Source organism: Ictidomys tridecemlineatus, chromosome X (genome assembly GCF_052094955.1).
Source record: "Ictidomys tridecemlineatus isolate mIctTri1 chromosome X, mIctTri1.hap1, whole genome shotgun sequence".
In the NCBI taxonomy this organism is placed as follows: domain Eukaryota; kingdom Metazoa; phylum Chordata; class Mammalia; order Rodentia; family Sciuridae; genus Ictidomys; species Ictidomys tridecemlineatus.
The window spans coordinates 69,802,628-69,820,421 of record NC_135493.1 but is presented as its reverse complement, the minus strand read 5'-3'; the positions used below and the strand labels follow the sequence as shown (position 1 = coordinate 69,820,421).

The window sequence follows — 17,794 nt, the reverse complement described above, 5'->3', positions numbered from 1 at the left end:
TAGCTCAATATTCTCCATGTATTAGACCTCTGATCTTTCAACTGATTAATACCTTATTCCTTGCTATTCCCTTCTTCCTCAATGGCTATCAAGAAACTCCTTTGATCACTCCTGAGGGTCTCAGCCCTCTTTTCCAGCTCACCTGATAAAGGAAGCTCTCAGCATGGAAGTGGACTGTGTGTACATCAATATCTTGGCCCATGGCCAGCATGTACCAAGCCACCCGTTCTCCTTGGTACATGGTAAGACCCCTGAGGTTGGCATATAGTTTCCCATTGATGGCTGTAAAATAAGAAAATGTCTCTTATATTCCTCATCTTGATTCTCCTTTGCCCCTGTCCTAGGTCTGGTCCTTATCATCTCGGATAATAGCAATAGGCTCCTTGTTTTCCTCATCTCTATCCCATATACCTCCCCTTAATTTATTTTCCACATTGTTGTTATCTCTCTAAATAGTTAATTTGTTCATGCCATTCTGCTATGTAAAATATTTTAATAGTTCCCCCTTTCCCAAAAAAGCAAGCCTACGGCTCCATAGTCCAGCTAAAAAGGTCTTTCAAAGTCCAACTCTAGAGTACCTTGCCAGACGTATCTACCACTACTCAACACATTTATTCCAATTAGGGTCATTTCTTCTCCATCCCCCATATGATCCATGTATGTGCTTTGTGATTTTATATCTCTGAGCTTCCCTCCCATAAGCTCAACCTCCATGTTTTCCCTCAAGAAAACTTCTCTGACCTCCTAACTTCTCTCCATACTGTTCATTCTTTCCACCTCCAAACTCCACCAGTACTATTTTTAATCTCATTGGAACTTGATAAAAGCTGTCTTCTAGGTTTGCCAATCTTTTAAATTATAGAAGCTTACATCTTCAACTAGACTTCAGTTACCAGTAAGCAGGAAATAATTGCATATACTACAGTATTATAGGTTCCTTATATATTTTTTTTCAGAACAACGAGCAAGTTACCTTGGCCTACAACAAATGATTTTTTAATTTGTCATTTTCCATATAATTAGTAATAATATTAATACATGAGCCTTATCATCTCTTTCTTCCCAGGCCATGTCCTACGCTGCACTCACAAACTACTCATTGCTATATAATTCACAGTGGCAGGACTTTGCCCAGAACAATTTCCTCCCACTTCTTATGTTCTCACTGAGGGAAGGTAATTTTTATTTTACTCCTCTAGAGGGGAAATAATAGAAGAATTATTTATAGTCTATGTCTTTGTATACCCCCCACCAAACTGAATTTGGCAGAAGGGACTAAGCATGCTCAAGTTAAGGCCCTTCTAGATCTTTTCTTTCTCTGATCAGTCTGATCACAGAAAAGGGTGCAAATTGATTCACTGTCTCATTGTTGGTAAGATTCTGCCTCTGTCAAGAGGGAGAGCTATTGTTGTCCATCTATGCCAATGACAAGGTAGAAAAATCTGTCTATTGCAAGAGGAGTATCAGTAGGCACACTTAAGTGTAGAACTAAATTCATTTTTCTAATTAACCTTCTCAGTAATAAAGCTTACATGCAATCTTCAATATCTCTCTTTCTCAGTTCAAAAATCCAGAATGGAAGGGAAGAATATTATTTATTTGTGTCCTTGGACCCCAACATCATTTATCTTTATATTTCTAATGCCAGCACTCAGAAATTGCTCAAAAATACCTGCTAGGTAGATTGATCTGAAGAGTTTAGATGAATTGACATATAAACAAACAGATGAAAGTGGGCATTAGACAAACTCCTGCTATTAGCACGACCTAAACTTGCCCTCATTCACTTTTTGCCCTGGACCATTTATTTCTCTGATTTGAGAGAACTAAAAAGTTCACTTTGTGAAGTTTGTGAATCATCTGTTCTAATGTGAATCACTCATCTCTCCATCAAGAGGAAATAGCTAAAATCTGTGGGACAATGAGATACTCCTTTTGAGTTCCATTAGAGTCGTTATTAAAGCTGCACCTCATTCTCAGATCAAAGAAATCTTGGGCTAGATGGGGTTGTGAGAGATCACTTCATACATTCCACTGCACTTAAGCTTTCCTTCTTATTTGAGACTTTCTCCTGTTTTTGAAAAGCTACCCCAATCTCTAGAGCAAGGGAAGGCTTTGATGCACAATTTTCCCACCAAATCCATTCAAGAATCAAAAAGTTCTTCCTATATCTATTATAAACCCAGTACACTACTCCCTGAGGCTCTCCTCAATTATTTCTCTCCAATTATTTAATCTGTATGTTTATTTGTGGTGCTGGAAATTGAATTCAGGGCCTGGTGCATGCTAAGCAAGCAGTGAGCTACACCCCCAGTCCCAATTGTTTCATCTGTAGATTGAAACTTTGTTTTAAAAACAGACCAGCCAGGCATGGTGGTGCACCCCTATAATTCCAGCAACTTGGGAGACTGAAGCAGGAAGATCACAAATCTGAGGCTAGCTTCAGCAATTTATAAAGAGCCTGTCTCAAAATTTTAAAAAAATAAATAAATAAAAAGGGATGGGGATATAGCTCAGAGGTAGAGGCCTGCTGGGTTTAATTCCCAGTACCAAAAATACAAATTAAAAAATAAACATAGTAAAAGACAAACTATCCTTCATCTATCTATATTGAGAAAGCAGATTCCAAATTAAGAAACCTAATGAAATAACATGATATTGAGAGACTTAAGTCAGAATTTTAAAACAAAGAGGCCCCAGGCAGTTAGCTCACAAGGTACACAGAGGGTCGAAAATGTCCATCTTGCCTTCTTTAATATGTTAAAATTTGCTTGTGTCACCATGGCAACCTTATAGCATTAGCTTGCTGTTTTCTGGGCACCTGAGCTCATCTAGATCACATATCTGTGCATATAAGTGTACAATAATAGGAAATATTTCTTCTAATTCATCCCCATTCTGCCTTCTAATCTTCCCATTTCTTCTGGAATTATGCTCTCTTATTTAGTGATGGGACTATCAGATACCCTCAAGCAATTAATGGAAACTTCTTTGGAAGTAGCCTCTTTTCTACAGACCATGCATTTTATTGCTCTCCAAGAAAGTCTCATCCTGTAGGTTAATGTGGTCTGGCTCTTGGGGCCCATAGGTTGCCACATTCTCCTTCAAATACCAAGACTGATTTTCATCAAAGATCAAAAATAACAAGGCAAATTCACGGTCCATGTCATTTCGTCCTCCATTGGGCTCCAGGGTACCCTTCCGGCAGATGGCTAAAGGCCCCACCAAGCCACTGTACATGTCCTGATAAGGGAATAAGAGGGAAAGAGAGAAAAATCAGGTTATTGGTTATTCCTGTGTGGCCATACTCTGCAGGGAGATGGCTTACATGTGAGTCCATTGTACTCAAAACTTCATCATAATGTCTTATATTTATAAGCACCCTATTTTATTTCTCTAACCTATGCTTTAATATCTGTAGGTCTTCAAATCCACCAAGCAACTTTCACAACCCAATGCCTTTACATGCTGTTTCCTCTGCCTGCAATGCCTTCCCCTCCAACACATTCCTTGTCTGATGACATGATTTTATTCAGCTTTCAAGGGTCAGAGCACAAGTACCTCCATTGTAATGCCTTCTTCACTTCTCTCTTGCTCAGCTAGGCCATGTTCTTCGAAGGTGGGGAATTATATCTTACATTTTTTATCATCCAAAGCACCAAGTAAAATGCCCAAAATGTAGCAGACAATAAATGATTGCTGATGGCTTGCTATGAGTGATTGGGTAGACAGAAAAACCCATTTTCCAGATGAGGAAATAGAGACAGAATGACTTTTCTAAAAGTAACTTCAAAGCAAGCTAGAGCTAAATATTTGACTAGAATCCTTATCTCCTGGCAAGCATTGTCAGGTTTTGTGAATGAGAGCATTTTGCCTTACAGGATCCAAAAGAAAAGGCAAGAAGAAATTCCTCAGGACAAATAGCTGGAGCTGCCTTTTCCCTTCACCTGATTTTTAAAGTAAACCCAACATTTGAGGAAAATCTAAAATCCTAGGCTCTAGAATCTTAAGCCTGGGCTTATCACTACACCTATTTAACAGCTTCTTTTGTAGTTGCTTTTGCAGGAACTGGGGACTGAATTCATGTCTTGCTAGGTGAATGCTCTACCACTGAGCTACAACCCCAGCCCAGTGACTTCATTTTCAAAGGCAATTCCCCATTTCTAAGACCCACCTCTAGCCAGCCAATCTTGTTTTTACCTTTATGGGATCTACTGCAGAATAATATATCCAGGAAACACAAGCAGAATCATTGGGTCCAGGGCCAGATCTCTCTGGAACTTTCCACTGGTAAGTAAGCACCTCACCTAGGAAGAATAAATAGGGGACCAGATCAGAAATTTCTCTCAATTTTAATGTATCCCCAAAAGGCTGTTGTGGATGAGTCACAGGACCTTTTAAAATATTTCTCCATCATTTCCGTAACAGTAGCCATTTTTATCATGACTTTATTTTTCTTCCTTGTTGGAAACCCTCAACAGTTCTCTTCTACTCTCCCCTTCTTTAAAGGCCCTAGTCTAATTCTCTTATAAAATATCCTTACTTTATCTCTAAGCTTGTAGTATACCCGCTTTTTGGGTTCTGTTTAGGTCTATTCTTCCTGTTGCTACCTCCTAAATGCACCTGTTTCCATGAAACTCCAACTCTATCCCTCTTCTCCCTTTTTTTCCCCCATACTCTCTATGGATGCTTTCAGGTAAATTTCTGACATAAACTGTGATCTATGTTTTCATAAAATTTAAATACTACAACTAGCCAGACCTTTCTTATTACCAAGCTCCAACCCCAATTTCTCAGATAAATACTGTTAATGATTTGATGATTGTACTGATATCATGTCAAAAACTGAAAATGAACCAGGTGCAGTGCTGCACATATGTAGTCTCAAATATTCAGGAATCTGAGGCAGGAGAACCACAAGTTTAAGGTCTGTCTGGGCAAATAAGAGAGACCTTGTTTCAAAATTAAAAACAAAACAAACTAAAAAGGACTGGGAATGTACATCAATGGTAAAGTTTCCCTGAGTTTGATCCCCAGTACAAAAAAAAAAAAAGTGCTGGTAGTGTAGCTCAGTAGTAAAAGCATTTGCTTAGCATAATCCCCAGCACCAAAAAAATGTTATGAACTCATATGAACTTACAACCTTTTTTTCTGCAAATTGCACCTCCAATGTCTAGAAATAACATAACTTTCTTAGTTAACCAGAAAAAAAAACCTTTAGTCTTCCTTGCCTACTTAAACCTTCAACATCCAACATCTTCAACATTCAACATCCAACAAAATACCAACCAAATAGCCTCTTATTGAGTCTGCCTCTACAATGTGTTATAGCCACCTCTCTTCTTTCCATTTCCTGCCCTATTTTCTCAATTTGACTATTACAAAACCTAACAAGTCTCTTTGCTTCTAGTTTCGCTTTCACCAACCCAACTTCCAATTGCTCCTATATTAATGTTTTTAACAGCTTTATTGAATTTGCATGCCATATAATTCACCCATTGCTAATTACTCTAATTAATACATATAGTGAATTATCATAGTGTAACACATAAATATGTACAATTAAAATAAGAATCTGGCCCTGATACTACACACTTATAATCCCAGCTTCTCAAGAGGCTAAGACAGGAGGAATATATGTTTGAGGCCAGCCTCAGCAATTCAGTGAGACCCTGTCTCAAAATAAAAAGTAAAAATGACTACAGTTGTAACTCATTAGTAGAATACATGCCTAACATGCAGGAAGCCATGGATTCAACCCTCAGCACCCCCATAAATAATACTGCTATCACCATTTGTGTATATTTTTGACTGAACCTGTAATTTCATTTCTCTTGGATGAAAACCTTGTGGCAAAATTACTGACTTATATAGTAACAATATGCTTAACCATTTGAGGAATTGCCAAACTGCTTTCCAAAGCAGCTGCATCATTTTATATTCCAACAAACAGCACTATTATGGTGCCAATTTCTCTACATCCTCATTAAAAAATAATTATTGTCTTTTTTTCATAATTTTACTTTAGCCATCCTGGTAAATGAGAAATGTTATCTTTTTGCAATTTTGATTTTCTTTTTTCTGACAACTAATGATGTTGAGCATTGTCTCTTATGCTTATTGGCCATTTTTATTATCTTCTTTGGAGAAATGTCTATTCAAATCCTTTCCTCACTCTTAATTGGGTTATTTGTTTTTAGACAATAAAATGATAAGTAACTTAAAACTTAACAGAATGAAAACAAACCACCCAATTTAAAATGAGCAAAAATTTGAACAGATACTTCATTATAGATGCTATAAGGCCTAGGAATGTAGCTCAGTGATAGAGTGCTCCTTGCACATGCAAGGCCCTGGGTTTTTGCAACAACCAGTACCACAAAAAAAAAGATACTGTAAGAATGACAAATATGCCAGGTGCAGTAGTTCATGACTATAATCCCAGTGGTTCTGGAGGCTGAAGCAGGAGGATTGCAAGTTCAAAGTCAGCTTCAGCAACTTAGCAAGACCCAGACTCTAAATAGAGTTTGAAAAAAAGGACTAGGAATGTGGCTCAGTGGTTAAATGCCCCTGGATTCAATTCCCATACCAAAAGAAAAAAAAAAGACAAATATGCATATGAAAGGCATATGAATGGTATTCATCACCATCAACCATTAAGAAAATACAAATCAAAATCACACTTCTGGCACAGGAAAGGGAAGGGTAAGTAAGTTGAAATACTCAAACATATTTCTGGACACAGTGAACCATTGGTAGATAAGATTTGGTCCTCAGTAAATAACTATTAATAATGGATATTTAGTTAGTTAGCTAATTATTTTGGTACCAGGGATTGAACCAAGGGGTGCTTAACTACTGAACCACATCCCCAGCCCTTTTTATTTTTTTTTAACTAGGGTCTCTCTAAGTTGTTTTGGGCCTTGGTAAATTGCCAAGGCTGGCCTTTAAACTGTGAACCTCCTGTTTCAACCTCCCGAGTGTCTGGGATTACAGGCATGTGCCACATGACTGATTGAATAATGGACTTGTTTTAAAGAAAACAACTGACAAAGTTGAAACATAACAACTCAATCTTCACAAAATCCCTGAGATGATGATGATGATGATGATGATGATGATGATTTTGGTATTGGGGTTTGAACCTAGGGGTGCTTACCCACTGAGTCAGATCCCAATCTTTTTTTTTTTTTAATGGAAAAAAGGTCTTTTATGAGCATGCCAGGAAAGCAGCTGGGAGCAAGCTAGTGCCTCAAAGAACTCCCAGCACCTGAATTTTGAAAGCACAGAGTTTATAAAGGCAAAAACCACAAGAACAATTGAGGCACATGTGGGTTAGAAAGACCCACTGCCAGTCTTTTTTATGTTTTAAGACAGTCTCACTAAGTTGCTTAGGACCTTGATAAATTGCTGAGACTGGCTTTGAACTTGGGATTCTCCTGCCTCAACCTCTCAAGCCACTGAGATTACAGTCATGTGCCACCAAGCCCAGCCTAAATATGATTATTAATTCCATTGTTTTGGTCAAATAATTGAAGCTTGTGGCTATTAATCAATTTCCAAAGATCAGACATCATAGCTGAAATTTGAAATTATTCTGTGTGGTTCCTGAAACCTGCTCTTAACCACCACTCTATAAAGGCTCTATTGCCTCATACTCCCATTTCCTATCCCCAACATATCTATATTCATATCCATCAAGCTCTCCAGGCTCAAGGAGAGAAATGCCCTCCTCCAACTCCATGAGAGTTCTTAATCTCACTTTTCACACTCAGATTCTCTCTCCCACCTGGATCTTCAACCTCTACTTTGCTGGTTCCTCTCCCCACTTAAACCATGCTCAAGTCTCATCTTTCTTCTGTGACCCCCTTTTCTTCTGTGACCCCTTTCTCCACCCTATCTTCCTTCACAGCTAAGCTTTTTAAAAGTTTTATCAATATATATTATTCTCATTTCATGTTCATTCCTTAATCCTCTACAATCTAGCTTCTTTTTGTACCACTCCATCAGAATTGTTCTTGTCATAACTGGTGTGGGTTGAATTGAGTCCCCATCCAAAAAAAAAAAATATATGTTGAAGTCTTAACTCCTAGTAGCTCAGAATTTGACCTCATTTGGAAAAGAGTCTTTAAAGGAGTAATTTATTTTAAATGAGGTCATTAGGGTAGGTCCTAGTCCTATATGACTAATGTCTTTACAAAAAAAAAAAAAGAGGAACTTTGCATACAGAGACCAATAGAAGGAAATGATATGAAGGGACACGGGAAAAATAATCTTCTGCAAAAATCCAGAGAGGACTGAAATACAGCCTTCCCTCACAGCCCCCAGAGGGAACAAAACCACCAATACCTTGATTTTGATTTTCTAGCTTCCAAAACATTCAGACAGTAAATTCATTTTGTTTATATCACCCAGTTTGTAATATTTCCTTATAGCAGCAGTAGCAAACACAATCTCCAACAACTTCCATACTAGAAGAGTCAATAAATAATTTAGAGGCCTGTGTGTCTGTCCTGACCTCATGCCTCAAAGCTTAAGCCAAACCAATATGCTAACAAAAACCCTCAAAAATGCAAAGGTTTCACACCCTGATGGTATCCCCAGAAGCATCTCAGAAGTTAACTTCCTTACTTATTTCCCGATACCCTCTTATCCTAAACCAGGCCTCTTTTTCTTCTTCACTTCTGCCTATTAAATTTGTCTCCCATTGCTGTTAGGGGCCTGCCCTTGGAATACAGCTTTGACAGCTGAATGAATGAAACTGGCAATGTCTGACATCTCTCATCTTCACTGAAGTTCCCAAACCTGACTTCATCCATTTTTCTGCCCTGAGTTACTTTTTCATTTAATGTGTAAAATGTTGAGAAAAATAACCATATGACACTTATGATCCACTTGCAGTAATGTCAAGCATCCATCTCAAGAAAATATGTCTAAAACGTGTGAGCCAATGAGATACTGTGGGTCTGACTATATTAGAGTAACTGCTACAGCTATGGTGTTCTTGTAGATCAAATTACTGTTTTGTTAGTACTTGAAAGAATTAGAGATAGTGAATTCCAACACAGTTCCTTCTGGCATTTACCACACTGGACTGCCTTCCAGTCTACAATAGGATCTTCTAGATTCATTATCTTAAAATAATTTTCAAAGCCAACCTGTCAAGTTGGCCCCCTAGATGAATACTGACTGGCTTCCCAAGGATGAGGGGTTGGGGTGAAGATAAGGGTGGCATTCATACATTATCTTTATCCTTTGAAGTAGCTGACATCTTAGATCACTCCCTTCTATTTTGACCATCTATATACCACTTATTAATTGGACATGCCCCTGTGGTCCCTTTCACTAGTGTATCTTTCTCTACCCATCTCTTTTTGTCTAAAATAATAGTAATAAATAATTATTGTTGTTAAGTAATACATGTAAATATAAGTGTGTAAAAATACAGAGAAGAAATATTTACAAGGAAACAAACAAAACTAGTAATATGGGCTACCTCTAGGAAGAGAGCTGAGGTTGACAGTACAGCCATGGGGAATTTTGTTTATCTGTGCTATCTGAATATTTTATAATGAGAATGCATTCATGTATTACTTCTATGATTAAAAATAAATTTTTAAAAATATATACAAATAAAACATGTTCAATGCTGAATATTGCAGAATCTATGAAATGTATAAAAAGAACATTAAAATCACTATAATCCAATTATTTAGAAATCAGTACTCTCTTAGATTAAACTGCATTTTGCTACATATGAATAAATATATGTGACTGGGGATATAGCTCAGTTGGTAGAGTGCTTGCCTCACATGCACAAGGCCCTGGGTTTAATCCTCAGCACCACAAAAGAGTGAAAAATAAATAAATAAATGTATGTGGGGATATACATATGTATGGATACATATTTATATTCTCTCATTTTAGAAAATTAGAATCATTTTAATACACAGCTTGACTTTTATTTAACTTTATATCATTAGCACTTTCAATATTATTAAACTATATCAAAAACATGATTTTAATGACTATATAACCCTGCCCATTAAAGATATTTGTATCTTCCCGGGCATTTGATGTACATCCACTTTTTTGCTACTATGGATAATGCTATAGGATACAGCCTTGCACATGAGATTTAAAAAACATTTATGACTATTTCCTTAGAATTAATTTCTAAATGTGGAATTAATGAGTCAAAAAGAGTAAAAATGTGTAGCAATCTTACATTGCCAAATTTCCCTTCTGAAAGGTTACACAATTTAAATCCTCACAGTAATGTACATTATACTGAATTCCCAGTAACAGTAGTATACTTTTTAAAAATCTTTGCCATTTCAAAAATTAAAACATAAAAAACAAAGATACAAAAAATAAACAGGAAGATTGGTTTGACTTGGAATTCATTATGTGAAACCTCAAATGGGTCCTCTACACTGTTTGGCAGTCTTATTCTGTTTCTCAAAAAAGCTTGTTTTAATTATGGTCACCCTTGAGCATGCCAGGCAAGGGTTCTGCTACTGAGCTACACCCCAAGCCCTAAAAGCTTGTTTTAATTATGGTCACTCTACTGTGTAATAGAACATCAGAATTTATTCCTCCTATCTAATTGTAACTTCGCATAATAATGTAACAAACAGTTCAAAATAGCTAGAAGAGTGGATTTTGAATGCTCTCATCACAAAGAAATTATGAATATTTGAAGTGATGTATATGCTAATTACACTGATTCAATCATCACATAATATCTATATGTATCAAAGTAACACATTGTACCCCATAAATATGTGCAATTATTGCGTCAATAAATAATAAAAAATAAAAGCTTGCTTTTCTACACTCTGAATCAGTAATTTTATATTTTTCTCTTTTGCTTCATTCCTCCCACCCCAATATAGCCATAGCCACAGCACTGATGGCCTTGCCTCAGACATGAATCAGAAAACTGAAGCCACCAGAAGAGAACTTTTATCAACTGTAAAAATATGCAAACCTCTCTCACTGTACCAGGCATGTTTGTATGCTAATGGCAATGATCCAGCCAAGAGAGAAAGACTGACTATTAAGGGAGTTAGAGACAGACACACACACATACACAATAGCAAAGAGATTAAAGTAATTAAAAAATGGAGAGGGTATGGCATCCAGAGCATGAATGAGAGGAATTAATATTTGATGAGAGCAGAGATGTCTTATCATTTGCAACCAGAGAAAATAAATAGAAGTTTGGTGCCAATCAGAGAGGCTTGCAGTGCTATAAAATATAATAGCCATGTGTGGTTAGTGCAATTAAGGACCTGATTTTTTAATTTAGTTTAATTTTAATTAATTTAGATTTGAATAGTCCCATGTGACTAATGGCTATGGTATTGAATAATTCAGCACGAGAATATCCTATTTAAAAAACTTCCCTGGATCCCACATTCCTCTCCAACTACAAAATCCCATTTTCTTGCGAGCATTCAAAGATAAGGCTCCCATAAAAGCTGTTGATATTCCCAATTTTCATGTCCACACCTCCTTTTTATTCTTTCATCCATTTAATCTGACTTCTGTTCTCACCAGTCCACTGAAATAAATGCTTCAACTGTTTAAATAAATACAAAGAGCCAGGTATACTGGTGAATGCCTGTAATCCCATTGGATTGGAAGGCTGAGGCAGGAGATTGTAAATCATAAGCCAGCCTCAGCAACTTAGTAAAGCCCTAAGCAACTTAAAGAGACCCTTCTCAAAATAAAATATAAAAAGGGCTGGAGCTGGGGATATAGCTTATTTGGTAGAGTGCTTGCTTAGCATTAACAAGGCCCTGAGTTCAATCCCCAGAACCACCACCAAAAAAAGAAAGAAAGAAAGAAAGAAAGAGAGAGAGAGGTCTGAGGATGTGGCTCAGAAATATCTGGGTTCAGTTCTTGGTACCAAAAAAAAATTATATATATACACACACATTAATATATATAGTATATAAGTTACACACACACACACACACTAATATATATAGTATATAAGTTTCACACACACATACACACACACACACACACACACACACACACACACAGAGGTAAAGCAAAATATAGATAAAAGTAAAGGTACCAGGTACCAGGGATTGAACCCAGGAATGCTTAACCATTGAATCACATCCCCAGACCATTTTTATTTTAAGACAGGGCCTTCCTAAATTGCTGAGGCTAGCCTCAAACTTGCAATCCTCTTGCCTCAACCTCCTGAGCCACTGGGATTACAGGTTGGCAAAAAACGATTTTAAAACTTTTTAAAAGCTATGAATGTGCAAAATTATAACACCAATAAGGAAATATAGAAATAAAAATGAATTTCCAGAATTAAAAATTATAAATGAGCCAGAGGTCATGACACTCCTGTAATTCCAGCTGCTCTGAAGGCTAAGGCAGGAGGATCAAAATCTCAAAGCCAGCCTTAACAATTTAATGAGACTCTGTATCAAAATAAAAACAATTAAAAAGGGCTGGGGATGTGCCTCACTGGTTAAGTGCCTCTGGGTTTAATCCCTAGTACCATAAAAAGAAGAAAGTAAAAAAAGAAGGAAGGAAGGAAAGAAAGAAAGGAGAGAGGGAGGGAACAGAACAAATAAAATTAAAATTTCACTGCAGGGGTTCGATGGCAGATTTGAATAGGCAAAAAACAGAATCAGTGAATTTGATTAGAATAAAATGGAAAAAAGTATTCTGTGTAAGAAGCAGAAGGAAAAATTAATAAAAAGAAGTGAATAGAAAATAAGGAATCTGTTTGACATTAGCCAGATTAATGTATACATTATAAGAGTCAAATAAAAAATAAAAGGGGAAAAATATCTGAAGATATAATGGCTAGAATTTTCCCAAATTTGATTAAAAAAATCTAAATCAACTAAGTCCAAGTAGGATAAACTAAAAGACATCTACACCAAGGCTAATTACAATCAAACTGTAGAAAAATAAAAAGGGAGAATCTTGAAAGTGTCAAGAGATCTATCCCATAAAGGAGATCCTCAAATAAAATTAACAGTTGCTTTGTGTCTGCTTGTTTTACTGTACTAGGGATATAACCCAGTGTCTTATACATGTTAGACAAGTATTCTACTACTGAGCTACATCTCCAGCCCAAGATTAACCATTAATTTTTCATCTAAGACTATGAAGATCAGTAAGAAGGAAAATCAATAGCTTACACATTTAAAAGTTGAGGAAGTTCCTTACCATTAGATCTGTCCTACAAGAAATGTTACAGGGAGATCCTGAGGTTGAAAGAACATTACTAACTTGAAGTCATATGAAGAAATAAATTCTTCTATTAATGGTAACTACAAGCATGCCTATAATCCCAGAGACATGGGAGGCTGAGGCATGTGGATCACAAGTTAGAGGATAGCCTCAGCAAAGCCCTAAGCAACTTAGTGAGACTCTATTTCTAAATAAAAAATAAAAAAGGGCTAGAGATGTGACTCAGTGGTTAAGCACCCTGGGTTCAAACCCCAGTACCAAAAATTTTTGTGATTTTGTTTTGTTTTCTTTTTGAAAACCAATTGCTTTATTATCTTATAACTCTATACACAGGAATTTACTTAATCTGAAATCTACTTTCCTAATAGTAGTATAGCTGTGTTAATGTTTACATATTTCATATTTTTAAATTCTTATGTTTTTATATTTAAAGCAATTTCCTTTTAAATAATATATAGTTGGGTCTTTTAATTCAATATGGCAATGTCTTTTCATTGGTGTGTTTAGACTGTCTAAAGTTTATATGATTATTTTTGTGGTTCGAACAAAATCAATCATAGCAATTCATTTTTTTCTATTTTTCCATTTGTTCTTTCTTACCCTCTTTTTCAGCCTATTTTTGCATTAAATGATCATTTTAGATGATTCAATTTTATTTCTACCACTGATTTATTCTTCACAGATCTTTCAAAAAATTTACAAGTTGCTCTACAGTTCACAATATATTACAACATCTATTAGTAAGAATCCAGTTTCTTTTATTTTTTAATATTTATTTTTTAGTTATCGGCAGACACAACATCTTTGTTTGTATGTGGTGCTGAGGATCGAACCCAGGCCGCACGCATGCTAGGAGAGCATGCTACTGCTTGAGCCACATCCCCAGCCCAAGAATCCAGTTTCAATTCATATTATACTGTATACAATCATATCCCTTTCATCTATTCTATTTTTGGCCATATGCTTTACTTTTGAATACACATTGCTGATATTTACTCTATTATTTTCTTTTAGAACAATCAATACAATTAATTTGAGTTTTACCTTTGTTTATTCTATTTCCCACTCTCATCATTTCATTGTATGCATCCTGCTTTGTCGTGTCATTTCTTCCTAAAACACTGTTTTTTTAATATTTATTTTTTTAGGTGTAGATGGACACAACACAATGCATTTATTTTTATGTGGTGCTGAGGATCAAACCCAGGTCCTGCTCGAGCTAGGTGAGTGCTCTATCACTGAGCCACAATGCCAGCCCCCCCAAAAAACACTTTTGACATTGCTTTTAGTATTGGTCTGGGGGAAATGTATTCTCATAGATTTTTTTTATGAGAATGTGTTTATTCTTATTTTTCCTATGTATAGAACTCTGTGCACAGAATTCAGTGTTTTTTTTTTATTGTTGGTAGTTCAAAACATTACACAGTTCTTAATATATCATATTTCACAGTTTGATTCAAGTGGGTTATGAATTCCCATTTTTACCCCGTATACAGATTGCTGTATCACATCAGTTACACTTCCATTGATTAACATATTGCCATTCTAGTGTCTGATGTATTCAGCTGTCTATCCTATTCTCTACTATCCCCCCTCCCCTCCCCTCCCCTCCCCTCTTCTCTCTCTACCCTCTCTACTGTAAATCATTTCTTCCACTTGTATTATTCTTCTCTTACCCCTCCTTTCCTCTTATATGTAATTTTGTATAACCCTGAGGATCAACTTCCATTTTCATGCAATTTCCCTTCTCTCTCCCTTTCCCTCCCCCATCTCATCCCTGTTTAATGTTAATCTTCTTCTCTAGCTCTTCGTCCCTACCCTGTCCTTAGTTATTGATATAAGGGGAATTCAGTGTTTTTTAAAAAATACTTATGTTTTTAATTTTAACTGAAGACAATATCCTTATTTTACTTTATGTGGTGCTGAGGATCCAATCCAGTGCCTCAAGCATGCTAGGCAAGTGCTCTACCACTGAGCCACAATCCCAGCCCCTAGAATTCAGTGTTTTTATTTCAGAACTTTAAAAATATACAATTGTCTTCTGGCTTCTGTTTTCTGATAAGAAATCTATTCTAAATTTTATCTCTATTCCTTTATATGTGATTTTTTCTGGCTATTTTCAGCATTTTGGGGGGGGTCAGTAATCTTATATTGTATATTTAAGGATGTATAGATTTGATTATTTGCTTTGATACTGATACTGGGAATTAAACCTGGGGAACTCCACCACCAAGTTACACCCACAACCCTTTCGTTATTTTTTGAGGCAAGGTCTCACTAAATTGCCAAGGCTGGCCTAGAACTTGCAATCCTTCTGTCTCAGCGTCCAAAATCAGTGGGATTACAGGCAAGATCCACCCCACCCCAGCATATGTTGTATCTTGATAATTACGCTAGTAAGTGTTAGAACTTCTTTTTTTTTCTTTTTCAAGACTCTTTTTTTTTCTCCCTCACCATTTGTGTTTTCCATTATCTCTAATACTAGTTATGGTGGTGGTCATTCTTGACTTAATCCTAATTCTAAGGGAATGCATCTAAATTTTTTTTTTCTGTTTGCTATGGGTACTTTTTGGAAGAGGGAGATAAATCTGTTTAAATATTTAGTCATCATAACTAACAGAAATAGTCCTCCAGTGGAAGGAAAATTCTAAAACCACTTTGAAGACTAACTTCTATAAAGTGATTTTTCCAAGATGATGATACCAGACATATCCCAATCAACAAGCATCTTAAATGACATAGGTTCTAATAAGTTTGGAATTTGTACCTTCTTGTACTCCCAAGATAATTTATTCTTTAAAAAAAAAAAACAGGGATTGATCCCAGAGGCAATTAACCACTTAGCCACATTGCCAGCCCTTTTTATTTATTTGTTTAATTTTGAGACAGGGTCTTGCTAAGTTACATAGGGCCTCACTAATTTGTTGATGCTGGCTTTGAACTTGCGATCCTCTTGTCTCAGCCTCCTGAGCTGCTGGGATTATAGGCATATGCTACCGTGCCAGGCCAAAGATAATTTATTCTAAGAGTATTATAGTGCATATTCCAGTAGGTATAGAATTTCTCCTATATTCAATACAGCTTCCTTGAACTAGAAAAAAAAGACCTAGTTATGAGGTTAACCATACTACTTTTGAAAAGTTGGAATAATTACTTCAGAATTCTGACATGAGCAGTTTGTGTATTAGAGCCCTTATTAAATCTTACTTTGTTGTCTGTATCGTGAGTTACAGGATTGGTTAACATGAGGTAGAATGAGGAATGCCCAATTTTTAATGTGTCATATTTTATTATTGTGAGACATTCAAAACAATGTCCATCAAAATTATAGTTAGAGCCAGGCACAGTGGTGCACGCCAGTAATCCTAGCAGCTCAGGAGGTTGAGGCAGGAGAATCATGAGTTCAAAGCCAGCCTCAACAATGGCGAAATGCTAAGCAACTCAGTGAGACCTTATCTCTAAATAAAATAGAAAATAGGGCTGAGGATGTGGTTCAGTGGTCGAGTATCCCTACGTTCAACTACGTTCAATCCCTGGTACCAAAAAAAAAAAAAATTACAGTTGGACTCAACTGAGCAAATTGATAAACTTACTCTAAAATTTATATGGAACAAGAGCAAAAACCTAAATTCAATATAGGAGACCTATCCTTAAACATTAAGGCAAATTTCAAAACTACAATAAAATTAGTATATTATTGCAAGAATAGAATAATAGACAAATGCTACAGAATAAACAGCTTAAAGTCTGATCCATATATTTAGAGAAACTAAGCAAACAATAAATGTGGCAAAACAATTCTAAGGGGAAAGAGCTGAATTGTTTAAAAGATGGTATTGAGAAAATTTGCTAAAAAAAATGTAAAACAGATCCTCAGCTAACTGAACATAGAAAAATAAACTCTGGCCTGATTAAAGATCTGAATTTGAAAAAAAAAAGAAAATTACAAAGTTAATAAAAATAATGCAACAGAATATTTTGTGGCCAAGTGTGGGGAAGGACCTCATAAACAAACCTCTGAAAGCACAAACCATAACGCCTAAAAATTCATGGATTTGATCACATCAAATCGAGGACTTCTATACAAGAAATGATACTGCAATTAAAGTTAACAGGTGGTTGATAAACTCAGAAAAGATATCTGCAATGTGTAAAACATACAAGTATTAATTACTAAAATATAGAAACTACTAAAAAGGAAAAAATAAACAAAAAGCTACCTAGAAATCTCAATTCAACGTCTAACTGCCTGGGTTCTATCCCCAGGACTGCAATAAAAACAAACTAAAGAAGCCAATTGCCTCTTCTTGTAAAATACATCCAGAATTAGAATATTTCTTACTCTTTTCACTCTATGAGGCTGATCTGAGCTGCTGTCATCTCTTACCTAGATTAATACAATCCTCTTCATTGCTCTTTACTGTAGAACTCACTCCTTGATTGATTTCATATGTAATATGACTTTAAAGATCAATTACATGGTGATGACTTTCAAATATTTATACTCAGTCCACATGTCTCCTTTAATTTCTACACTTGAATAGCCAACTACCTTCTG

The 17,794-nt window shown here is 36.0% G+C and overlaps 1 protein-coding gene across 7 annotated transcripts in view; it reads right to left on the bottom strand.

Moving 5' to 3' along the window:
- Heph (hephaestin) overlaps positions 1-17,794 on the bottom strand; it is a 79,752-nt gene that overhangs the window by 8,987 nt on the left and 52,971 nt on the right. For all 7 annotated transcript variants that reach the window (XM_078034644.1, XM_040282187.2, XM_078034645.1 and 4 more), the window contains 3 exons: positions 4,201-4,307; positions 3,018-3,243; positions 143-282 (listed from right to left, as the gene is read on the bottom strand). In XM_078034644.1, coding sequence (XP_077890770.1) covers positions 143-282; positions 3,018-3,243; positions 4,201-4,307 — 473 coding nt within the window. The remainder of the gene's footprint in view (positions 1-142; positions 283-3,017; positions 3,244-4,200; positions 4,308-17,794) is intronic.